Here is a 20,821-nt window from a genome sequence, read left to right as displayed (position 1 = left end):
GTCCTGTCATGGTTCTTCCCTTCCTCCCAGAGATCCCCAGGGCCTCATGCTCCACCCCAGGGAGGAGAAGAATAGCATGGGCTTCTCCCAGATCTACCCTCCTTGAGCTCAGTTTGGGCACATTTTGCTCTCTCATGACTGAGGCTGCCTCACCCACTGCAGCTCCCAGACCTGACACCAAAGCCCTGAGGCAGAATGAGCAGCCCAGGCCCCTGGGGGCTTGCTGGGCCGGACTGCCCGTCTGTGTCCACTTTGGACCTTCTGGGGTTGGGCCATATCTGAGTAAGTGCAGGGGCTGCGTGGCAGGAGCTCTGTGAGAGCCTCAGTGATAGGATGCGGCCTGGACATGCCTTTTTTCTCTTTGGCACTGACCTGTCTTTGTCAAGCCATTTCAGGCTTTCTGTCCCTCCCCCAAAATGCAGGTCTCTGTCCCCATGAGACAGAGTCCCAGAGCCATCAAGGCAATGCTGGGCAATGAGCAGACCATCCCGGGTTCCAGGCGGGCTCTGTTGTGGAGGAGGCTCTTGGGAGGGGCGGGTGTCCAGGGTGAAGCGGGGCCTTGGTCAAGGCGCCCGTTCACCTTTCTTTACTGCTCACCCTACTGTACTTCCGGCTCCTCTGGGATCCTCTGAGGCCTGGTGGCCTTCTCGCGCCCTCCCCGCCCCCAGGCCTTGTTTGGTGTGAGTGTCCCTTCCCAGAAGCTCGGCCTCTCCTTTCCTTTTCCTTGCAGAGCTGCTCTTCCTGTGATGTCCCAGGATCCGGGCAGCATGCCCCTCCCGCCTTCCTCTCCCGGGCCCTTCCTCTGCTCTTTCTATTCCTGGTTGGACCGGCCTCTCCCATTGTCGTTCCCAGGAAAGGGCTGTCTTGCTGGTCAAGGGGTGGGGGGCCTGAGCCAAGAAGAAAACCGGGTGGGAAGCCCCCCGCCCCACCTGGGCTCATCAGAGGGATGGCAGGGCCCCCGGTGCCAGCGTCGTTTTTAGAAATCTCACTTTCGAAGTTAGTCAGCAGTTGCCATCTGACACCCACGGTGGGGGCGGGGGATGACTTCCCGCTGCCTCCTCTGATTTCAACGGACCCCAGGGGCGGTGAGGGCAGGGGAGCAGAGGTGAGTTTCCCAGAAGCTACCTTCCCAGAGGGCACAGCCCAGCTTGAGGGAGCTGCCCTTTATAGCAGTGTGTGACTCAGGCTAGCTCCTTTGGCCCAGACGAGGTAGGCAGGGTCTCGTGATAGTCCTTGGGAGCAGATCCTTGACCCTGCAGAACCACAGCCCCCCTGGGGGCTTCCTAAGGTGATAGGAAGCTGTGATACCTGAGTGCCAAGGGGGAAGGCCAACCCTCAAGTATCTTCCCTCCTCCTGTTCTTGCCTGGTTTTTGTCATGTTTTCTCTTTCCTCACTCTGTTCTATCTTTGTTCTTCCTAAAAGCTCATAATTCATGTGGGGCCAAAGAATTTTTTTCTGTGGATACAGAAGCAGATGTTCAGGTCAAACCCAGATATAGTCACACGCAGCAGCTGCAGGCACTGGGCATTCTGGGCCTTGCAGAGCTGGAAGATACCAGCTGAGAGCACCAGAGCCCCTCCTGTTACCAGCAGACTCTCTGAAGGGCCCACAGAGGCGAAGACACTCACCTTAGAAATCTCTGGGGAAACAAGTCAGGATAAATTGCAGGGAGTTGCTATGGTAGATGGAAAACGTTGACTTCAGACAGACCCGGGGTGGAGGCTGGGCTCTGCCTCTTCCCAGCTGTGCACACACCCCTCAGTGCGTGTGCCATTCCACAGGGAGACCCCCTTGGGCCCCACAGAGGAGGAGAAGGGGAGATGCCATGACCTCGGGGGAGTTTCTCTCGGAGTTGAAGGAAACCTCGGCTGTATGCATTCCTCTGTGTGGGAGGGTGGTGTTGGGGACCTGGGGACCTGAAGACCAGCCTCCTGGAGGATAGGCCAGGGCTGTCATACAGGCAGGTCTGCTGTATGACCTTGGACAAGACTCTTTACCTTCATGAGCCTGGTTTGCTCATCTCTGATCTTGCAGGGTAGTTGTAAGGATCAAGGATGATGTTGTAAAGGACTTGGTGCCCAGTGACTGGCACAGAGGAGGTGCTTAATAAATGATGACTTGTCACTATGTTCAGAAGGGAGTGTTCTGGAATGTCCCTGGGGGACCTGCCCTGTCCCCATGCATGTAGACGCCTTGCCTGACAGAGATGACAGCAGGAAATGTTGGCCTCTGTTCACCCCAAGGCACAGCATGGTGGGACTTGGGACATTGTAGGTAATTGTGGGGCCTGCCAGAAGTCTCAGGTACAGAGGCAGCCCCTAGCATAAAGGTGCCGAACCTTGGAGAGGCTTCAGGGAACCCCCCCATGGAATGCAAAATGTGCTTTCATCAGATTCTCAAATGGGGCCATGACTAGAAGAGTTAGCAAATCAGGCAGCAAGACCCACTGTGAGAGGCCATGGCAGGTGGTGTCTATTCAACCCTGCAACACTGGATGTGGCCAGTGGACCTCAGGCCAGGTCTTAAGTATAAATTCTGAGACATCCGTGCCTGTCCTGGGCACGTGCTCCACATAAGCTCAAGGTCCAGCTGGACCACAGGTTAGGGTTGTGGGAAAGAGATTGGGGCCCTGGAAGTCAGGATGAAGGCCAGTGGGCCAGGTCTTTTGTGGGGCTAGCTCAGGACTGGGGAGCATGACGTGGGGGGCTGTCAAGTGGGTGGAAGTCATAAGGGCCCCGGGAAGGTAAGGACAGAAGCAGTGAGACAGGTCCACCGTGCGAGCCTAGGGCGCCTTCTCACCCACTAGGATGTGGCATGTGTGAATGGTGGCTGTAAGGTCCTCCCCTGCTGGACTGGGCTGTGTCAGAAATTCTCTCTCTAGGCCTTGAATTCCAGCTGGAGGAAAATCACTGCAAGATCTTACCTCAGAGACCTGAGGCTGTAGGTGTTTCCTCTCTATCTTTTGCTCAGATTTTTTTTTCTTTCTGTTTCTTTTTTGCCCTTTATTTAGCTTGCCCTATCTTACTTATGTTTTTGTCATAAGCTACTTAAATCATTTTGAAAAACAGGGCAAGTATCATTTTGAAAAACAGGGAGAGTATAAATGGAAAGGAAAAAAGAGAAACGAATTTGTTTATAGAAAAACTATCTGGAGAAAGTAGGCTTTCAGTTGTGGGATGTTTTGTTTTTACAAAAGGCATTAATTTTTGGTGATAAGTTGATTATGCTCATGACGGACAACATGGGAAGTTTTTAAACACTAAAAAAAGATTGCCCATGATTGCATTATACAGACAACAACAATTGGTTTTTGGTATATTTGCTTTTCTTACATATATACATTAAAACTTTTTTTTTTTTTTTTTGTCCTATAAATGGTATCCAGTTTCTTACTTAATATATATCATATGTAACATGGATAGTTTTCTTTGGCACTAGTAAGTCTTTATAAGGATTTAAAATACCTCAACCTTTCAGTTGGACATTTAGACACTCCCAGCTTACATGATCATAAATAACTCATTGACAAGAATCTCTGTTCATAAAGTTCTTGTCAAAGTTAAGATTTCCTTGAGAACAATTTAGGACTGGACTTGGGGGGAGAGGGCTGGGGTCAGCAGCAGTTGTCAGTGTGAGTGTGTGCTTGTGAGCATGTAAGAGCTGCATTTGTGATCACCCTGCAGAGAAGGACCCCGCCCCCACCCCTGCCTCCTCGAATAAATCAAGTGACTCATCCCCTCAATCTGTGGATCTCGTTGGTGGGATGATGGAGAAAGAGAAGAGGCTTCCCAGTGACTCATCTATGGCGCCTGAAATCCCTCTGACCCTTCAGCTGACCGGGGCCAGGCCCTTCAGGCCTGGTGACCAAATACCCGCCCATGTCAGGGTGGCCTTGGGGACAGCCGAGATCAGTGGAGCCTGATGAAGTGTTTATGACCCTCACGGCTGGCCTGCCCAGCACACAGCCCTGTGCTCAAATGTGCTCAGACCTGTGTATCATCCAGTTTGGCTGAGCTCCCTTCCAAGGCAGGCTGGGCTGGTTTTCTCCTCAGAAAGTCTAGTCAGTGGGGTCAGCCAGCGGATAAACTAAAGTTAACTTAGCTATTATTGCTTTTCTGTTAATGAGGGGAGGACCAGCTGTGAAGATGCCAAACCATTCAAAAAAGCTGCACAGTCCTTGGGATCTAAGGTTCAGGAGAAAGAAAGCAATTGACAATGATTTTAAATCCTGACTGGACTCCCCAGGGTTCCTTGTGCTTCACTGAGCTTTCATTTTACTATTTTTTTGAAAAATATTTTTCCTATGAAGATATGAATCTTGGAAGCCATGAGAAGTGCCCGTGATCTTGGACTCATCAGCGAGCCAGCACTGTTTACTGGATGGAAGCTCAGGGTGAAGTTAAGCCCCGAGGGTGGCGGAGGACAGGCTGGCAGGGGATTGTCACCGCAGCCGCGGGGGTCAGCTATGGAAAGACTAATGGCTAAGTGCTCGTCTTGCATGTCAGAGGGGATAGAGGGAAAAAGATCAAGACTGAGTTGTGGACTAGAGTGAGCAGGAACAAACCAACTCATTCTCCAAAAACAGACACTGGATATCCTGTGTGTTCCTGAGCCCAAGGACACCGACTTGTATCTTAAAATTCAACAGCCCACTAACATATCCACAGATGCTGTTCAAGGTGACCCCCTTTGACAAAAAAGCAGTATCTGTAGGAGTGAAACCTCTTAACTACATTTAAGGCAATGTAAAAAATGTTTAAAATGCTTTGAAGAAAAAAGATCTGAGATGTTCCCGCTATAAAGTAGTCTGTGAACCATCAGGCTGAAAGCACGGAAGCAAAAGATCCAAGAGCAAGGTTCTTTCAGTGTGACCCATATTCGCACCCTGCCTGCTGTGTGGCAGGCACAGTGGTTGGCCCTGGGGGACAGAGGTGTTTAAGACCAGATCTCTAGCCCCAAGGAGTTTGGTCATGGAGGGCACTTAGGAGGAGGATTCTGATCAAGGAGTCCATGTAAGGCCCAAAGAGAGCAGCGTTTGGGTTGGGCTTGAAGAGTGAGCACCATATTGATGTTCAGAGATGTGGGGAAGGGTCTGGAAGCAGGGGACACAGGAATGGGTATTAGTGGGCTTCTTGGGCAGAATTGTCTATATGACTGCTGGGAAGAGGAAAAGGCAAAGCATGAATAGGAAATGGTGGGCCATTGCCAGGTTGTGGGGAGCTTCCACACTCATCTTAAGGAGTTTGGACTTTATTCTGTAGCTAATAGGAATCTATTGGAAGGTTTTTGAGCAGGGAGTTAATGTAATTTTTGAAATCAAAAGCAAACACATCAGTGCATGCTCATCAAAAGATTTCAGCTGTACTGAAGTCTATAAGCAAAAAAAAAAAAACAAAAAAAAAACTCCCCATCCTAAAGGTGACTACTCTCTTCTTCATGTCGTTTTATTTACCTACATCCATAGATATAGATACACAAAAGTCAAGCCCTAGACGTGGGAAGGAAGATGTTTCTATTATCTTCTGTGTTCTCTCCCTGCCCCCCATATCATACCTACCTTTTACTATTTAAAGTTACTATTTAAAGCTGGGACTGTAATCTAGGGAACTTGTGCTATGTCTTGTCACTCGGCTCATTTTGCTTTCTTCTCTATTATTTCAGATCATGGTTTTATTGGATATTCACCAGAACTGCTACAGAACAACACTCTGCCAGATTACAGCCCCGGAGAGTCCTTTTTCACTGTCTTTGGGGTGTTCTTCCCCGCAGCTACAGGTACTGGCATTCTTTTTCATTATCGTGTTAGGGATATAAGTAAATGCTTGGTTCCCAAAATGCAGTATCATAATGGACCTGCATGTGCTCTTAGGGTATATATCTGACTTTATAGATGGCCTTGGCTTTAACTACACATCTATTATTTTGACAGAGGCTCTATTTGTTCATAATTCCTGAAGGCTCCCAACATGATTTGATCCTCCTTACCCCTTATACTTACATATTGATACCTCTTGGCCAAGTTAGTAGAGGGGACATATTTCTCTTAGGGCTAAGCAGGCTGGATTCCTCAGCAGGATAGCTGCCCTTTCCACCTTGTAGTGAGTGCAGACTGGTCTCTAATCTCCCCCTCCCCTACCCCAACCCATGTGTGTTCTCCCAGAGGGGCAGAGAAATGCTCTTATCCTCTTACCACTTTGGCTGTGGGTGGAATCAGGATCCCGTGGGCAAGGACTGTGTCTCCTCTCCCACTTTCCCGTTCCATGGTAGCTGCAGAGGAGCCTTCCACAGCTGAGGTCCTGGTAGAACTCCTGTTGCATGCTCGGGTCCCAGGCCCAGAAGGTAAGTAGGCTAACCTGTTGACCAAATGCTCCACAAGAAATAACCATTTACTAGGGACTGGGCTTGTTTCCAGAACACAGACTCAGAAAAACGTTTCTCCATCCAGGCAGTGTTGATGCCCTGGGGCTGATTTTGTCTCCTTTCCCTCTTCCCTCTGCCTTCCTCCAGAGAGAAGGGAGGAAAAGCTACTAGATTGTTGAAAATTTAAGAAACTGTCCCTATCAGATGTGGACAAGGATTTGGAGGAACTGGAACTTGCATACATTGCTGATGGGAACATAAAATAGGACAACCATTTTTGGAAAATGGTTTGACAGTTTCTTAAAAACCAAACATATACCCAGCCATTCCAATCCTGGTTATCTACTATTGAGGGGGAAAAAAAAGCTTGTATCCATATAAAGACTTGTATATCAAAGTTCAAAGCAACTTAGTCTGTTATAGTCCCAAACTGGAAGCAACTCAAATACTCATCAACAGGTGAATGGAGAGACAAATTATGGTATCACCACACAATATAAAACTACTCAGCAATTAGAAAAAGTGAACTATTGATAACTTGTGACAATGTAGATGACACTCAAAATAATGCTGCTGTGTGAAAAAAGTCAGGCAATAAAAGAGTTCCTTTTTAAAAAGATAAAATTATTTAAAAATCCATTTATATAAAATTCTAGAAAATGCAAACTACAGTAATAGGAAGCAGGTCAGTTAATACCTAGGAGTGGAGGTGAAGGGAGCAGGAGGGAGGCCAAGGAAATTTTGGGGGTTGAAAAAATGTGTTTTTCACTGTGGTGATGGACTCACAAGTGTGTTCTTATCAAATTTTACGGACTGGTACACTTTAAACCTGCAGCTTATTGTATGTTAGTTATACCTCAGTAAAGCTGTTAAAATGTGGGAAGAAATTCCTGACTGTAGTCATATTTAACAGCTTCCCTGAATCCCGTTTCTCCCTCTGGCCCCCGCCCCTTTCTCTCCCCTGCACAGCCACAGCCTCTGCCCTCCCAACCTCTTTCTTGCCTCCTGCTCTACTTGTCCACTCTCTCCTTTTGGAATTCCAGGCCTGTCTCTCCAGTGAAATGGTTCTTTCCAAAGTCATCAGTGGCTTCCACTCAGTTCAGTGGGTACTTAAAATTTCTCAGTGCATTTGATCTCTCAGCTGCGTTCCACTTTCTCCTTCATTTCTCGTACCTTCTATGATGTAGCACCCTCCTCTGACCCACTTGATCCTCTTCTGCCTGTCCATTCCATGTTGGGGTTCTTCAGGCTGTACCTACTGTTTCCCTTGGGATCTCATTCATGCCCATTGTTCAGGGACTACCCACAATGCTGGCCATTCCCAGATTTATGCCTCCAGCCCCGACTTCTCTAAGCTTCACATTGTGTATTTAAGTGCCTACATGACACCTTCTCTTGGTATCCTAGACTCAACATGTTCAGAACCCAGTCCATCCCATCAGCCCCAACCGGTTCTTCTTCTCCACTCCTGATTTCAGGGATGGCACCCTCATCCCCCCAGTTGCTTGAGCTGGTAATGGTGAGTTACTTCTGACACTTCCTCTTGCCAGGCTCCTCTGTCCATGGGATTCTCCAGGCAAGAATACTGAAGTGGGTTGCCATTTCCTCCTCCAGGGGGAATCTTCCCGACCTAGGGATCAAATCCATGTCTCCTGTGTCTCCTGCATTGCAGGCAGATTCTTTACCCACTGAGCCATTGAGGAAGCCTCTTCCTTACCAGTCCCCTCCAAGTCCTGTGAATTTTACCTCCGAAATTTACTCGCCTTTACTCTCGCTTCCCTGTCTCTACCACCTGACCACTCTGCCCCAAGCTTCATTTCTCAGCTATGTAACTAAGGCAACTCCGAGTTGACACCCTTCCTCCCACCCCCCCCCACCCCCCACTTTGAGGCTTGGTTGCAGGAAGGAGGCTGGAGCTAGGCCTTAGTGATGGCAGGTAGCATGCTGTTCTACAATCCAAGTGTGCCAGAAACAATGCGTTTCTTTCACCTTAATGAAATGGAAAGAGTTGGTCTCTGACCCTAAGCCTTCAGTCTGCCAGGGTGGCTGGAAACTGATGTCAGTCATTCATCACGCCTCTGCCTCGCCCTGTCAGGTCTCAGGGTCTTACTAAGTACCAGGGCATGTCAGAGGCTCTGGCTGTTCATCATCTGTGCTCAGAGCCAGGCCCTCCCACAGTCCTGTCTGCAGATCCCTTTAGGTTTATGGTCTCTGCTGCTTCTGAGCCACTTTGGGGATGGAAAGTTTGCTGAACCTGGGAACCACATGCCTAGAGTCTGTGTACCTCTCAGACCCTCTTTCCTGAGGTCTTGCTGGATCCCACTGGTGCTGCCAGGGAGTAGGCCTCAGGTCCCGTTGTTCAAATCCTGTGGGCCTTTCTCTTCCTGCCCCAGCGTGAGGGGCAATCTTCTGTTCTAATACGGGGGACATTGCTGTCCAGGGCCAGCTTCGTGAGCATGAATTTATGCATTCACACTTGGTGGTAAGCTCAGAAGGACCCCACACTTGGTTTAATGCTTTGCTGTTGCTAAAATTCTTAATAATTTTTGAACAAGGGACCCTACATTTTTTTTTTGCACTGGGCCTTATAAACAATGTAGCAAGTAGATTTTGTCCCTGCCACGCTCTCCCCAGTCACTCTGCAGACCTCCTCAGTTCAGTTCAGTTCAGGTCAGTCGCTCAGTCGTGTCTGACTCTTTGCGACCCCATGAATTACAGCACGTCAGGCCTCCCTGTCTATCACCAACTCCTGGAGTTTACTCAAACTCATGCCCATCGAGTCGGTGATGCCATCCAGCCATCTCGTCCTCTGTCGTCCCCTTCTCCTCCTGCCCCCAATCCCTCCCAGCATCAGGGTCTTTTCCAATGAGTCAACTCTTCACATGAGGTGGCCAAAGTATTGGAGTTTCAGCTTCAGCATCAGTTCTTCCAATGAACACCCAGGACTGATCTCCTTTAGGATGGACTGGTTGGATCTCCTTGCAGTCCAAAGGACTCTCAAGAGTCTTCTCCAACACCATAGTTCAAAAGCATCAATTTTTCGGCGCTCAGCTTTCCTCACAGTCCAACTCTCCTAGACCCTCTCAAATCTCCTAAGGGCCCAGCATTTTGAGAAACAGAACCCAAAACAATGTGAAAAGTCTGCTTCTTCCCTGCCACGTATTTCCTCCAAGACAATAAAATAAAGGTCATGTTCCTTTTGAATGGACAGAAAAGGAAAGGGGGAGGGGATGAAATACACAAAGAAGAAAATTTTTGAACATTTTTGACATTAACATCTGAAAATATTTTCTAGCCCCTTCTACTCCCCATTCCCCCACAACTTGCCCCTCCCCCACACATTCAAGAGGCTTCCCACCTGAGCGTTTGCTTCCTTGGGCCTGGCAGGGAGTCCTGATGCCAGGTCAAATCCTTGCTTGCAGATGCCAGGTTAGCAGTTCCAGCTGAAGCAGGGCCGTGGTCCTTTGAGGCAGGCAGTACCACCAGGATGTTGCCTCATGTGCGTGACCCTATCAGGTCCCCTCCCAGCTTCTCGCATGGCTTCCCTCCCTTTTATTTGCAGGCCTTGCATCTTGTAAGAGAGGGAATGCCTGGCCTGAGTGAAGGGCCCGGGATGACGAGCCTTCCCTCTGGTGCTTCACCCTTCAGTAAGGAATCAGCAGTGGCCTGAGGTTGAAAGTTACCAGCCCAGAATTTGAGCTGGACTACCATTTGAGATCAGCCAGTCCAGCGATTCTCAACTTTTTATCTTTTAATCCATGTTCGTTTTTGTTAATCATACTGAAAACCTTATTACACTGGAAATTCTGTGCCTCCCTGGACCAGAAGGAGTATCTTGGTCCTTTCTTTGAGAAAGATTCTACCTAAGAAGATTAGCCAAGCTTCTTTATTTTCTGTGGCTTAAATTATGAAGGTATTGTTTGGTAATATTCCAAATATAAAATTATAATATTGAACAAACTGTCTACACAGACCTCTTTTACCCCACGCCTCTTAAGGGATATGCTTTTCTGCCTCCCTGACACCCCCGGCCCCTTCCCCACCCTCCACACCCCCATCTGGGCCCAACCAAGTTGAGAATCACTGATCTGGGAAATGAGCACAGAGGAGTTTATGAAGGGTTGCGGAAGATCACCCAGCTAATTAGTGACCAGAGTTGTGAGGAGAAACACACTGACTAAAACTGCCTACTCTCATCAGGCACCATAGTAACCATTCCTGTGAGTTATTTTACAATAGGAGGTCCCGGTAAGAAATACGGAACTAAAAAGCCACCAGCAACCAGTAGAATTTGGGAAAGATCAAAAGGAGATACTCATGTCCCACTGACCTCCCAGAATCCTCCTTGTTAGAATCCATCTTGGCTGAGCATGTGTGCACCACCAGGAAGGGCCCTGAGTCAGAATGATTGGCCAGAGACAGCCCAGAAACTAATCCCATCACCATAAAACCCAAGACTGAGAGCCACATGGCAGAGCAGGTCTCCTGGGTTCCCTGGCCCTCCTGCTCTCCACCCAGGCACCCCTTCCCAGTGAAGTCTCTTGCTTTGTCAGCATGTGTCACCTCTGACAATTCTTTTCTGAATGTTAAGACAAGAGCCCACTTTCAAGCCCTGGAAGGGCCCCCCCCCCCCCTGCAACAGAGCTGGGCCACCATCCCTCTGTAAAGGGTTGCCTCTCCTGGCTATCTCTGTTTTCCAGGGGCCCCAGTGTAAACACAGTAGACAGGACAGGCAATTTGTATCCCTTGGCTTTCCCCTGGCAGATGTTCCATTAAGCTATGAAAAGCATGAATGATTGGCAGTTTCCATGGTGACGGATTTGCCAAGGATTAGTTCTGAGTGAGTCATGGCTGGGGCTCCCTCCAACGCCATCCTCTCCTGGAACAAGAGAACCTCCAGGCTGTGAGAGGGGAGAGGAGTTTGGAAGAACAGACACTTTCAGTCCCCCGACCCTGCGTCCTCATCTCTGACCAGTGACATGTTATTTAGGTTACTCTAGAGATTTTATCCTGGGGGTGGGAGACTTCATGGGGAGAATAGCTGAAGCCTAGGTTTCAGTGGCTCCTCTGGATTTAGGAAGCAAGGTCTTCTGTCAGTCCTCCTTGCTGCCTCCACCACACCCTGTGGTGGTGGCTGTAGGGTGGGGCTGGGACCTTGGAATAGACTCTGCATTTAGTTTCCCAAAGCACTTTCCTTCTCTGAGCTATACCACCAAACTTTCTCTGAAAAACAATCTCTCCCTATAGGTATTCATATACACACATAGCCACTCTGGGAATCTGGGACCACAGTACATGGAGGAACTAGAAAATGGAAATTCACTGGGATTAATACCATTGTGTGAAGTTGTGTAACCCCAAATTTCAAACTCCTGCTGGAAAGGATAAGGGCCTCTTGTGGTTGACCACACCCAGCATCAAAATGTATGGGGGAAACCAGCAGCCTTTACCAGAATGTCCATGCTTACCTTTGTGGTCAGGAGCCCTGCTATTTCTATGATGTCCTTTGGCCTCCCTGGACCTGATCCTATCTCCCCCGACCCTGCACACACACACACACACCCTCTGAGAAGTTCTGGAATCTTCTGGGCTCTTCTGGATTGGCTGGCTGTCTCTGGGACCCTCAGTTCTAGGCATCCATGCTGGCTTTGCCTTCACCCTACCTCTGCATTCCTTCTCTCCCAATGTATCCCTAGGCCTCCTCCTAAGTTATGTGTTCTTGTGGGTGAGAGAACAAGGATCTGCTGGACCAGAATGAGGTCTTGTTTTAAGGAACAGAGAGCCTGAGGAAGGACAGTCTGAGGATGGGACTCACCCCACTGCATTCTGATGGGCCTGTGAGCAGGAACAGAAGAGAAGGGAGCTTTATAATTATTATATATGTTTATTTTTGTAATTTCATTTATAGAATTTATGATTTTTATCAAATTAGTACAGTATCTATAATAATTATCATTACAATAGCCTACAACATCAGGCACTGTGCTGAACACTTTATAGTCTTTCATTTAAACCTCATTATGATGCCAGTGCTTCTATCAGATGCAGATTTACCATCAAGCTAATGAAGCCTGGGTTTTTAGGGTCCCTTGGTTGAATGATCTCTTTCAAAAGTTCCGCTGCTAATTTCATATTCACAACTTTGTATTTTTAAAAAGTTTTAGGCCCCATGGAACCTGTATCCTTCTATGGGTTCTATTATTAATCTATCTTACACATGAGGAAACAATGACACAAGAGGTGATTTCCCAAGTTCACCCAATAAAAAATGGTGAACCCCATTGCTTCCCACGTGCTTTGGCAAGGATGCTGGAAAAGAGGACACACATTTGTCTGGAGCTGTCCTCGACCCGGAAGTCAACAAATCCTGCTGGAATCCCAGTGTTTGAATGTCCCATTATTCGACACAGTCTGTCTCAGCAGCATCTCTCAGGCATTGCAAGGGAGGAGTACTGACTAGTTCTGCCTCTAAAAATAGAGTGAAGAGGGGATGAAAGATTCCTACCTTAACAGCTAAACAAACCAATCAGCCAGGTGTGGGGAAGCAGTGGGGCTTTGACAATCAGGTGGAAGGTAAGGAGGGGCAGCTAGAGTGCTTAGGAACCCAGGGGAGTTCTGAGTGAGGAAGGGAGCTCATCTTCCCCGAATGGACATTCAAAAAAGTTTTTTTTTTAATTGTAGTGTAGTTGATTTACAATGTTGTGTGAATTGCAGGTATACAGCAAAGTGCATCAGTTATACATATACATATATACATATATCCACTCTTTGTTTTTTTTAGATTCTTTCCCCATATAGACCATTGAGTAGAGTTCCCTGTGCTATACAGCAGGTTCTTATTAGTTATCTATTTTATAGATAATCATGTGTATATGTCAGTCCAAATCTCCCAGTTTATCCCACCCTCAACCCCCAAGTGGACATTTATTTAGCACCTATTAGTTGCCAGGCACCATGCTAGGTGCCTTATAGATGTTCTTTCTAGCTTTACAATAGTCCTGCAAGGTACATAATCTTATCCCCATTTGCAAATGGGGAGACCGAGGCTCAGAGCTACATTACCTTCAAACAACAAAACACGGAAGATAAGATTAAGTCACTTTAGTGCATGGATATTCTACTTTAATGAAAAAGAAAAATTATAAATTTATGAACTTAAAAAAATAAACAAAAGGCAACAGAGAAACAATCTCTAAATGGAAAGGGAAAATTGAAGGTTTCTGAGGTCACAGATTTGGATAGAGAAGCTCCCAGGAGGAAGCTTGGAAGTTCCTTAAGTAAGAGTGAGTAGTTCTTTAATGACCAACCAACAGAAACCAGGAAAGTCTAGGAAATGATTAGGTATTTTTCTTTAAAAAACATTATTTATTTATTTATTTATTTATTTGTTTGTTGCTGTGTGCAGCCTTTCTCTGATTTTGGCAGGCGGGGGCTGTCCTGCATTGTGGTGCACAGGCTTCTGGCTGTGGTGGCTTCCCTTGTGGTAGAGCATGGACTCTAAGACATGTGGGCTCAGTAGCTGCAGCTCGAGGGCTCTACTAGAGCGCGGGCTCAGTCGTTGTGGTACACAGGCTTCATTGCCCTGTGGCATGTGGGATCTTCCGGGACTGGAGATCAAACCCAAGTCCCATGCATTGACAGGCAGATTCTTAACCACTGGACCACAGGGAAAAGTGAAGTCGCCCAATCATGTCCGACTCTTTGCGACCCCAGCAACTGTAGCCTACCAGGCTCCTCCGTACATGGGATTTTCCAGGCAAGAGTACTGGAGTGGGTTGCCATTTCCTTCTCCAGGGGATCTTCCCAACGCAGGGATCGAACCCTGGTCTCCCGCATTGCAGGCAGATGCTTGACCCGGAAGCCCCAGGCTTTTTTTTTTTCATTGTTTCCTTGTTGTCAGTCACTATGTCATGTCTGACTGTGACACCATGGACTGAAGCACTCCAAGCTTCCTTCACCATCTCCCGGAGTTTTCTCAAACTCATGTCCATTGAGTCAGTGATACCATCCAGCCTTGTTCTTGTTGCTCCCTTCTCCTCCTGCCTTCAGTCTTTCCCAGCATCTGGGTCTTTCCCAGCATGTCAGCTCTTCACATCAGGTGGCGGAAGTATTGGAGCTTCAACATCAGGCCCCTTCAGGGTTGATTTCCTTTAGGACTGATTGATTTGATCTCCTTGCTGTCCAAGGGACTCTCAAGAGGCTTCTCTAGCACTACAGTTTGAAAGCATAAATTCTTCAGGGCTCCATGTTCTTTATGGTCCAACTTTCATATCCATACATGACTACTAGAAAAACCATAACTTTGACTATACCAACCCCAGGATCAAACCTGCTCCTCCTGTGTCCCTGCATTGCAGGTGAATTCTTTACCCATTGAGCCATTGGGGAAGCCTTTTGTTTTTTTCCTTAAGAATTCTCATTTTCAGGATCAAAAAAGAAAATAGGGTGGGAGTGGGATTAAGATAACAGGCAAGAGGTGAAGACTTTGATCTCTGTGCCCTATGGTTGATGAAGGGGGCAGCAAGAAAAGGCAGAGGACCACTATCTTGCAGACGCTGGTAAGTGGTTAATTGACATTTGTCCTGGTAATTTTTATCAATAGCTGATTTTAGAGATGTTTAAGGGATCAGTTCCTCTCCTGACCACCCACGTCTGTTGTCACAGGTATTTGAGCCAGGGTGCCAAGCCAACCCCCAGTTCACCTGGTGCCACACAACCAGACTGTGAGGTTAATGGCCGTGCCCAGAAAGGTCTGGATGGTGCTGGAGGTTTAACCTCCTCACCATCACTCTCACATGTGAAAGCTGAGTCAGTGAAGAGATGTACAAGGCCTTAGGACTAGGATGGAAGACCAAGTCAGAAGGCTTTACCCGTATGAAGAAACCTGTTACCTAAGTCATGTGGTCACAAGATGCAGCCCATATCATCCTGATATAGGGCAAAGACGTGGTTTGGGGTAAAGCAAATTAATTGTTTCCTGGAACTGGCAGCTTAAGACCAACGAGGAGGGGAAATGCCCTGGACCAGGACAGACTAGTGATTCAGAACTGGTGATGGAAATTGCTGTAGGAAAACCAATGTGTAGTGCTGATTATAACTGATTATAAGTAGTGCTGATTACAACTAAGTACAGCACTTTTGTGGGGGTGGTAGCCTCAAATTAATCATGCCATTACTCTGTTTTAAAAAGAAAAATCCAAAAAGAGCATGGGTGTTAGGAAGAAATGGAGAGACTGTATGATGTGGAGGAAATAACATGACTTGAAATAAGGAAACTTCAAAATGAATTCTGCTGGTTCTGTAAGCAGCTAGCTTGAAAACATGATCAAAATTGCTTCCCCTCTTGGGGCCTCAGTTTCCTCATCTGTGAAATAAAAGCCAGAGTCGATAATCTCTAAGATACCTTCCAGCTTTAAGAATTGTTGATTCTAAATAGCCACTTTAAAGATTTTTAGGAAGCCTGCCAAAAGGAGTATAAAGATCAAATAGGAATTACAAAATGGACAGTTGGTGTTTTCCAATGATTAAAATGTTTCATTTTTTAAAAATGTTGAATGTCAAATAAGTTTTGGGAAATAGTGTATGCTGCATTTCTCTTCTTAGAAATGGACAATGAAAATTAGAATGTTGTATAGTAAGTCCAGCAGTAAGATAAGAATCTCTCTAATCTTGTTTAATCAAGGTTTTTCCTACTGTTATCTTTTTAAACTGTGGAACCTTTTTTTAGGAGGAGGCATTATTTGTAAATATCGCTGAGAAATAATACCTATTCTACTATTCCTCCCCTAAATCTAACTCTAACATTAATAATATTTTTAAATTGTAACAGAAGCAGAAAAAAAAGGTAACTAGGGAATCTCTATACTACGTGATAAACATGGATGAAAAAATATGAAATCAAAATAAGTTTTCTGGATCTAACTGGTAAGCAAGACATTTATAGTCCACCAGAACTAGAGATCATCTGCTCAAGAATTGTGTAGTCATGCAAGGGCACGAGTAACAGTGTGCAAACCAGTCTAACAGGTGTGCCTGGAACACACAGGGGAGTCACCCCGAGGCTTCCTGTCTGGAGTGCCAGTTACTGCCATTTCCTTGTCTCTGGAGTTTTGTGTTCATGGTACTGACTGCCTATTTTCTGGCTTGCCTGTTTTGTCTCAAAAGCCCACTTCCTGGCTGTCTGGGTCTGGTCCATTCCTGAGGGTGGCCTGTCTCAGTGTCAGCTGTTTCTGTTCCCACTGACCAGGATTCCCACATGCCCCATACCAGGCCAGCTAGTGGGACCTCTAATTAAAGGCAGGGTCATCACTGTGCAAGGGACTGTGGAGACAGAAGAAAAGGGCATTTGTTATGAATACAGAACCTTTTTGGAAGCAGGAAGCCATTAGGATTAATCAATCACTTTCCTAGACAGAAGCGCCTATGGCAATTGAGTTCTTGTGGTTCCTTATTTCTTAACTTTTGTAAATGATCTGAAGGAAGGCGTACAGAGTGACATTACAAACTAGAGGAGGTACAAAAACGGCAAAGAATACATAGCAGTATGCAAAGCTTGCATACTTGCAAAGCTGAATGAATGGGCACAAAATTGCCAGGGGCTTGGGGGCAGAATAAAGTCATTGCCGAAGGTAGGAAGCCAGGTAGGTAAGATACCGGTAAACCTGGTGACAGGTGAGAACCTTGGCAGAGGTTCAGAAGTTGGGAGATTCAGAAAGAGGTGGTGTTAATGGACGAAGTTAGTGGGCCCTGAGTATCAGGTAGGCGTGGAGATCTGGCCAGGGCTGCCCTTGGCTGTCAGACTCTTTTAGCAGCCAGCCCAAGCCCTTGAGCAGAGGCTCGGTGACAGCATATGGTCCCACGAGCTGTGGTCAGAGTATAGGCAGGTCCTTGGCCTTGCTTTCTTGATCCAAATAAAACCTGTATGTGATTAAAAAAAAGAAATAGTGCAGAGGTTCTTGTAACATAAAGCAATAGTCTCTCAGCCCTCCCTCTCTCCTCCTCCAATCTTACCTCGCAAGAACCCCTCTATAGGGGCAACATTTTTAGTCATTTTTAGTACTTCAGGAGCTAACTGCATTACCAAGCAATATGCCTGTATCTGAGCTTCCCTGTGGCTCAGTGGTAAAGAATCCCACCTGCAGTGAGGAATCTGCAGGTGATGTGGGTTGGATCCCTGAGTTGGAAAGATCGCCTGGAGGAAGGCATGACAACCTGCTCCCATGTTCTTGCCTGAAGAATCCCATTGACAGAGGAGCCTGGTGGGTTATGGTCCAGAGGGTCTGAAAGAGTTGGACACAACTGAAGTGACTTAGCCTACATCTACATGCTTATATCTATAACTTGATAATCAAAGTCACGTGTAATTTATTGATTCCATGGTAAGAAATGTAGAGGGTTTAGCTTCCTTACATGTTCCTCTATCCACTTACCAATTTTTATTGTTTTTATGACTTTAAATAATATGCTTAAGTCTCTGTTATCCATCCTAGGCTATATCTCTTCACTGTTTATTGTTGGCGTGGAAAATTAATATTCTCTGTTGTGTTTTAAGAGTAATATATTAAGGTCATATTTATTTCATGTGTAAAGTATTTTTACAAGGAATGCTTTAGTTATCTTAAAGGAATCCCCGATTTTAAGGGATTCTGAATAATCCTTTTATATTTGTGTTTTAGAGCAATATCAGGGAAGCTATGACAAGTTGATGACTAGCAGGTAAAGAGGAAAATCTCATGAAAGCTGTAATTTACAACTTGCAGTGAACAAACACAGTTTCACACACACACACATACACCCTCTCTCTCTATTAAAAAAGTTTTTTTCTTTTTTGCCTTTAGGTTACAAGTCAACTGGTTTTTGAACTTCAAAGACAAGCTGTTCAGTATTCTTGGAAATTTCTTTGCTCCTCTTAGCAAACACTTAGAAGTTCCCCTTTATGATGACAAAATACAGAATAAATTCTAGCATTAACTTTAAATTTATTGCAGCTTGTATATAAATATTTGCTGGCCATTTCCTTATTGACCTAACAAATTTAATGGCTAACTCACATTTCAGTTTCTCTTATTAAACTAACTGAAGCTTGTAACATTCAGCCAGTCCTGAGTGAAGATCCTGGGACTTTTGTTTCCCACACTACTACAACAAAAATACGAGTCCCTTTCCTCTTTCTAGTTTTCTTTTCTCTTTTCATTTCTTATTAGCTGTTAGCTATAGCTTTACTGTTACTTTGTCAAGGTAGATATTATCTGTATTCTACTTTGCAGCTGAAGTTAAGTCCTCTGGGCTGGCTATGTCTATGACTATGACCCTGTAGTTGTGGTTCCCTGAAGAGCAAAGTGATGGGCTAGAATTCCACTTCCTTGGCCGCATCTGACATGGCCCTTGTGTCATTTAGGGGAGAATGTTCCTAATATAATGGCCAAATGGATTAACTTTAAGACTTTTTTTTTTATTAGTTGTTTAAAGTCATGTCCTATTTTAGTTTCCCTCATATTTACATGTTGGCTTTCTTATTTACTTCTCCTCGAGTTCCAAAAGTATTTTCTCTTGTTGCCAAAATATGCAGTTGGCGAATCTTTAAAATAATTCATAGTGTCCTTTGTGTTGAATCCAGTCCTTATCCAGAGGCATTCCTACTGGGGTCTCCATTCTTCTGCTTCAGTCCCTGCTGGTTTCTCCGCTGCACAACTGCACAACTATTATTCTGGGACTTGATTAACTCCTGACTTACCACCACTGCTTTCTGAATCTTCTGTTTTTCTCCTTCATAGCTTATATCCTCATTTTACTGGAGTCCTTGCTTTAGTTTCTTCCTTGGAAATGATGTGTGGGAGGTAAATTTTCTGAGCCCTTCTTTGCTTAACTTTACTTTCACTTAATTGATAATCTGGCTAAAACTCTAGTTTCAAAATAGTTTTTCCACAGAATTTAAAAATCAATGCTCCATTGTTTTCTAGCATTCACTGTTGCTGTTGAGAAGTCTGATGACAGTCTAATTTTTGTTCCTTTGTAACTGTTCAGTTTTTATCTTTGAAAATATTTAGCATTTCTCCTGAAATTGCACAATGATGCGTTTAGGTGTGGGCCTTTTTGTTGTTTACTTTATGGGATATTTCAACCTGAAGACTTGTGTCTTCTTCAGGTTGAAGACATTTATTTCTGTTGTTTACCTGTTTATTTTATTTTCTGTGTTCTCTCTTTCTGGATCTCCTGTTAGTTGGATATGGTAACTCCAAGATTTCATCTCTGTTTCTCCTATTCTTTGCTCAAAATTTCTACCCCTTTGTCTTTCTGTTCTAAATTCTGGGATATTTACTTAACTTTATCTTCTAGATAGTCCACTGCATTTTTAGTTTTAGTAATCATGTTTTTAATTTTAGTGATCATGTTTTTAATTTCCAAAAGTCTTTTTCTTGTTCTTAGATTATTTTTTGTTTTTCATAGCATCTTGCTTTATAGGTAGAATATTCTTCTTGGATGTTTATGGAGCTACTAATTAGTATTTTCTTCAAAATTTTCTTCTGTGTCCTGATTTTTATGTTTCTTCCAGCCCAGGTTGTTCTGTTTTTATCACGCATGTGTTTGTGTATTTGTTGCTAATTTTTGTTATACACTTGACAATCTGTGGTTGCTGATGTGGATCTCCTACTGTAGTGTGTGGGGGTCTGTCTCCCTGATGGGGTTCTTCCTTCATGAAAGGGTTGACAGCAGCACATTTGTGGTTATGTCTGGCTCTTGAGGAGAGCTTCATCTGGAGTGTGAATATCCATACTAGTGGTCCTGGTTCTCCTTGGGCAGTTTATTTAGATACTCTAGAAAAGCAGTCCAAGGTTTTCTTTTCCTTTCGTTTTAGTACTCTGTATCATTTTATCCATTTTCTATGTTCCAGACATTTGGGGAAACTTTTCATCTACTTATGGCTCCCCCTCCCAATCCTCTTTTTTTTAGGCATGTATCCATTTTCCCCTTTTACTGCCCTTTTAATAGGATCTTGGGAGGGAGAGGACTGAGAATAAAGAAAATGTGCCTGACCTGCCATTTTAAACAAACAAAAAACATTTAAGAATTACTTCCTTATTTCACAATGATCACTATAGGAAATTGAGAAAGTAGAGATAAACGACAAAATAAAAAATGATCTGTTTTTCCATCACCCAGAAATAACATTATTTTGAATATGTTCTAGTTCCTTTTTCATTTTTCTACACATCTATTTATCTGTTTTGTTTTTTTTTCACAATAAGATCATACTATATGTTCCGCTTTCAGATATGCCTCTGAAATTGAAACAATAGTTCTTTTCATATCACAACATATTCTTGATATTATTGGAGGGCTGGTATATATTGAAAGATGTATCATCACTTATTTAGCCAGTCCTCTATGTGGCTCAGATGGTGAAGAATCTGCCTGCAATGCAAGAGACCCAGGTTTGAACTCTGGGAAGGAAAGATCCCC

At 45.2% G+C, this 20,821-nt stretch overlaps 1 protein-coding gene across 1 annotated transcript in view; it reads left to right on the top strand.

Moving 5' to 3' along the window:
- The window catches only part of SLC12A8 (solute carrier family 12 member 8), a 135,697-nt gene that overhangs the window by 75,180 nt on the left and 39,696 nt on the right, over positions 1-20,821 (top strand). The window contains exon 5 of the mRNA XM_070466125.1: positions 5,663-5,776. Coding sequence (XP_070322226.1) covers positions 5,663-5,776 — 114 coding nt within the window. The remainder of the gene's footprint in view (positions 1-5,662; positions 5,777-20,821) is intronic.

The sequence above is a fragment of the Odocoileus virginianus genome, chromosome 4 (genome assembly GCF_023699985.2).
Source record: "Odocoileus virginianus isolate 20LAN1187 ecotype Illinois chromosome 4, Ovbor_1.2, whole genome shotgun sequence".
NCBI classification, from domain to species: domain Eukaryota; kingdom Metazoa; phylum Chordata; class Mammalia; order Artiodactyla; family Cervidae; genus Odocoileus; species Odocoileus virginianus.
This window is presented reverse-complemented; position numbering and strand designations above follow the sequence as displayed.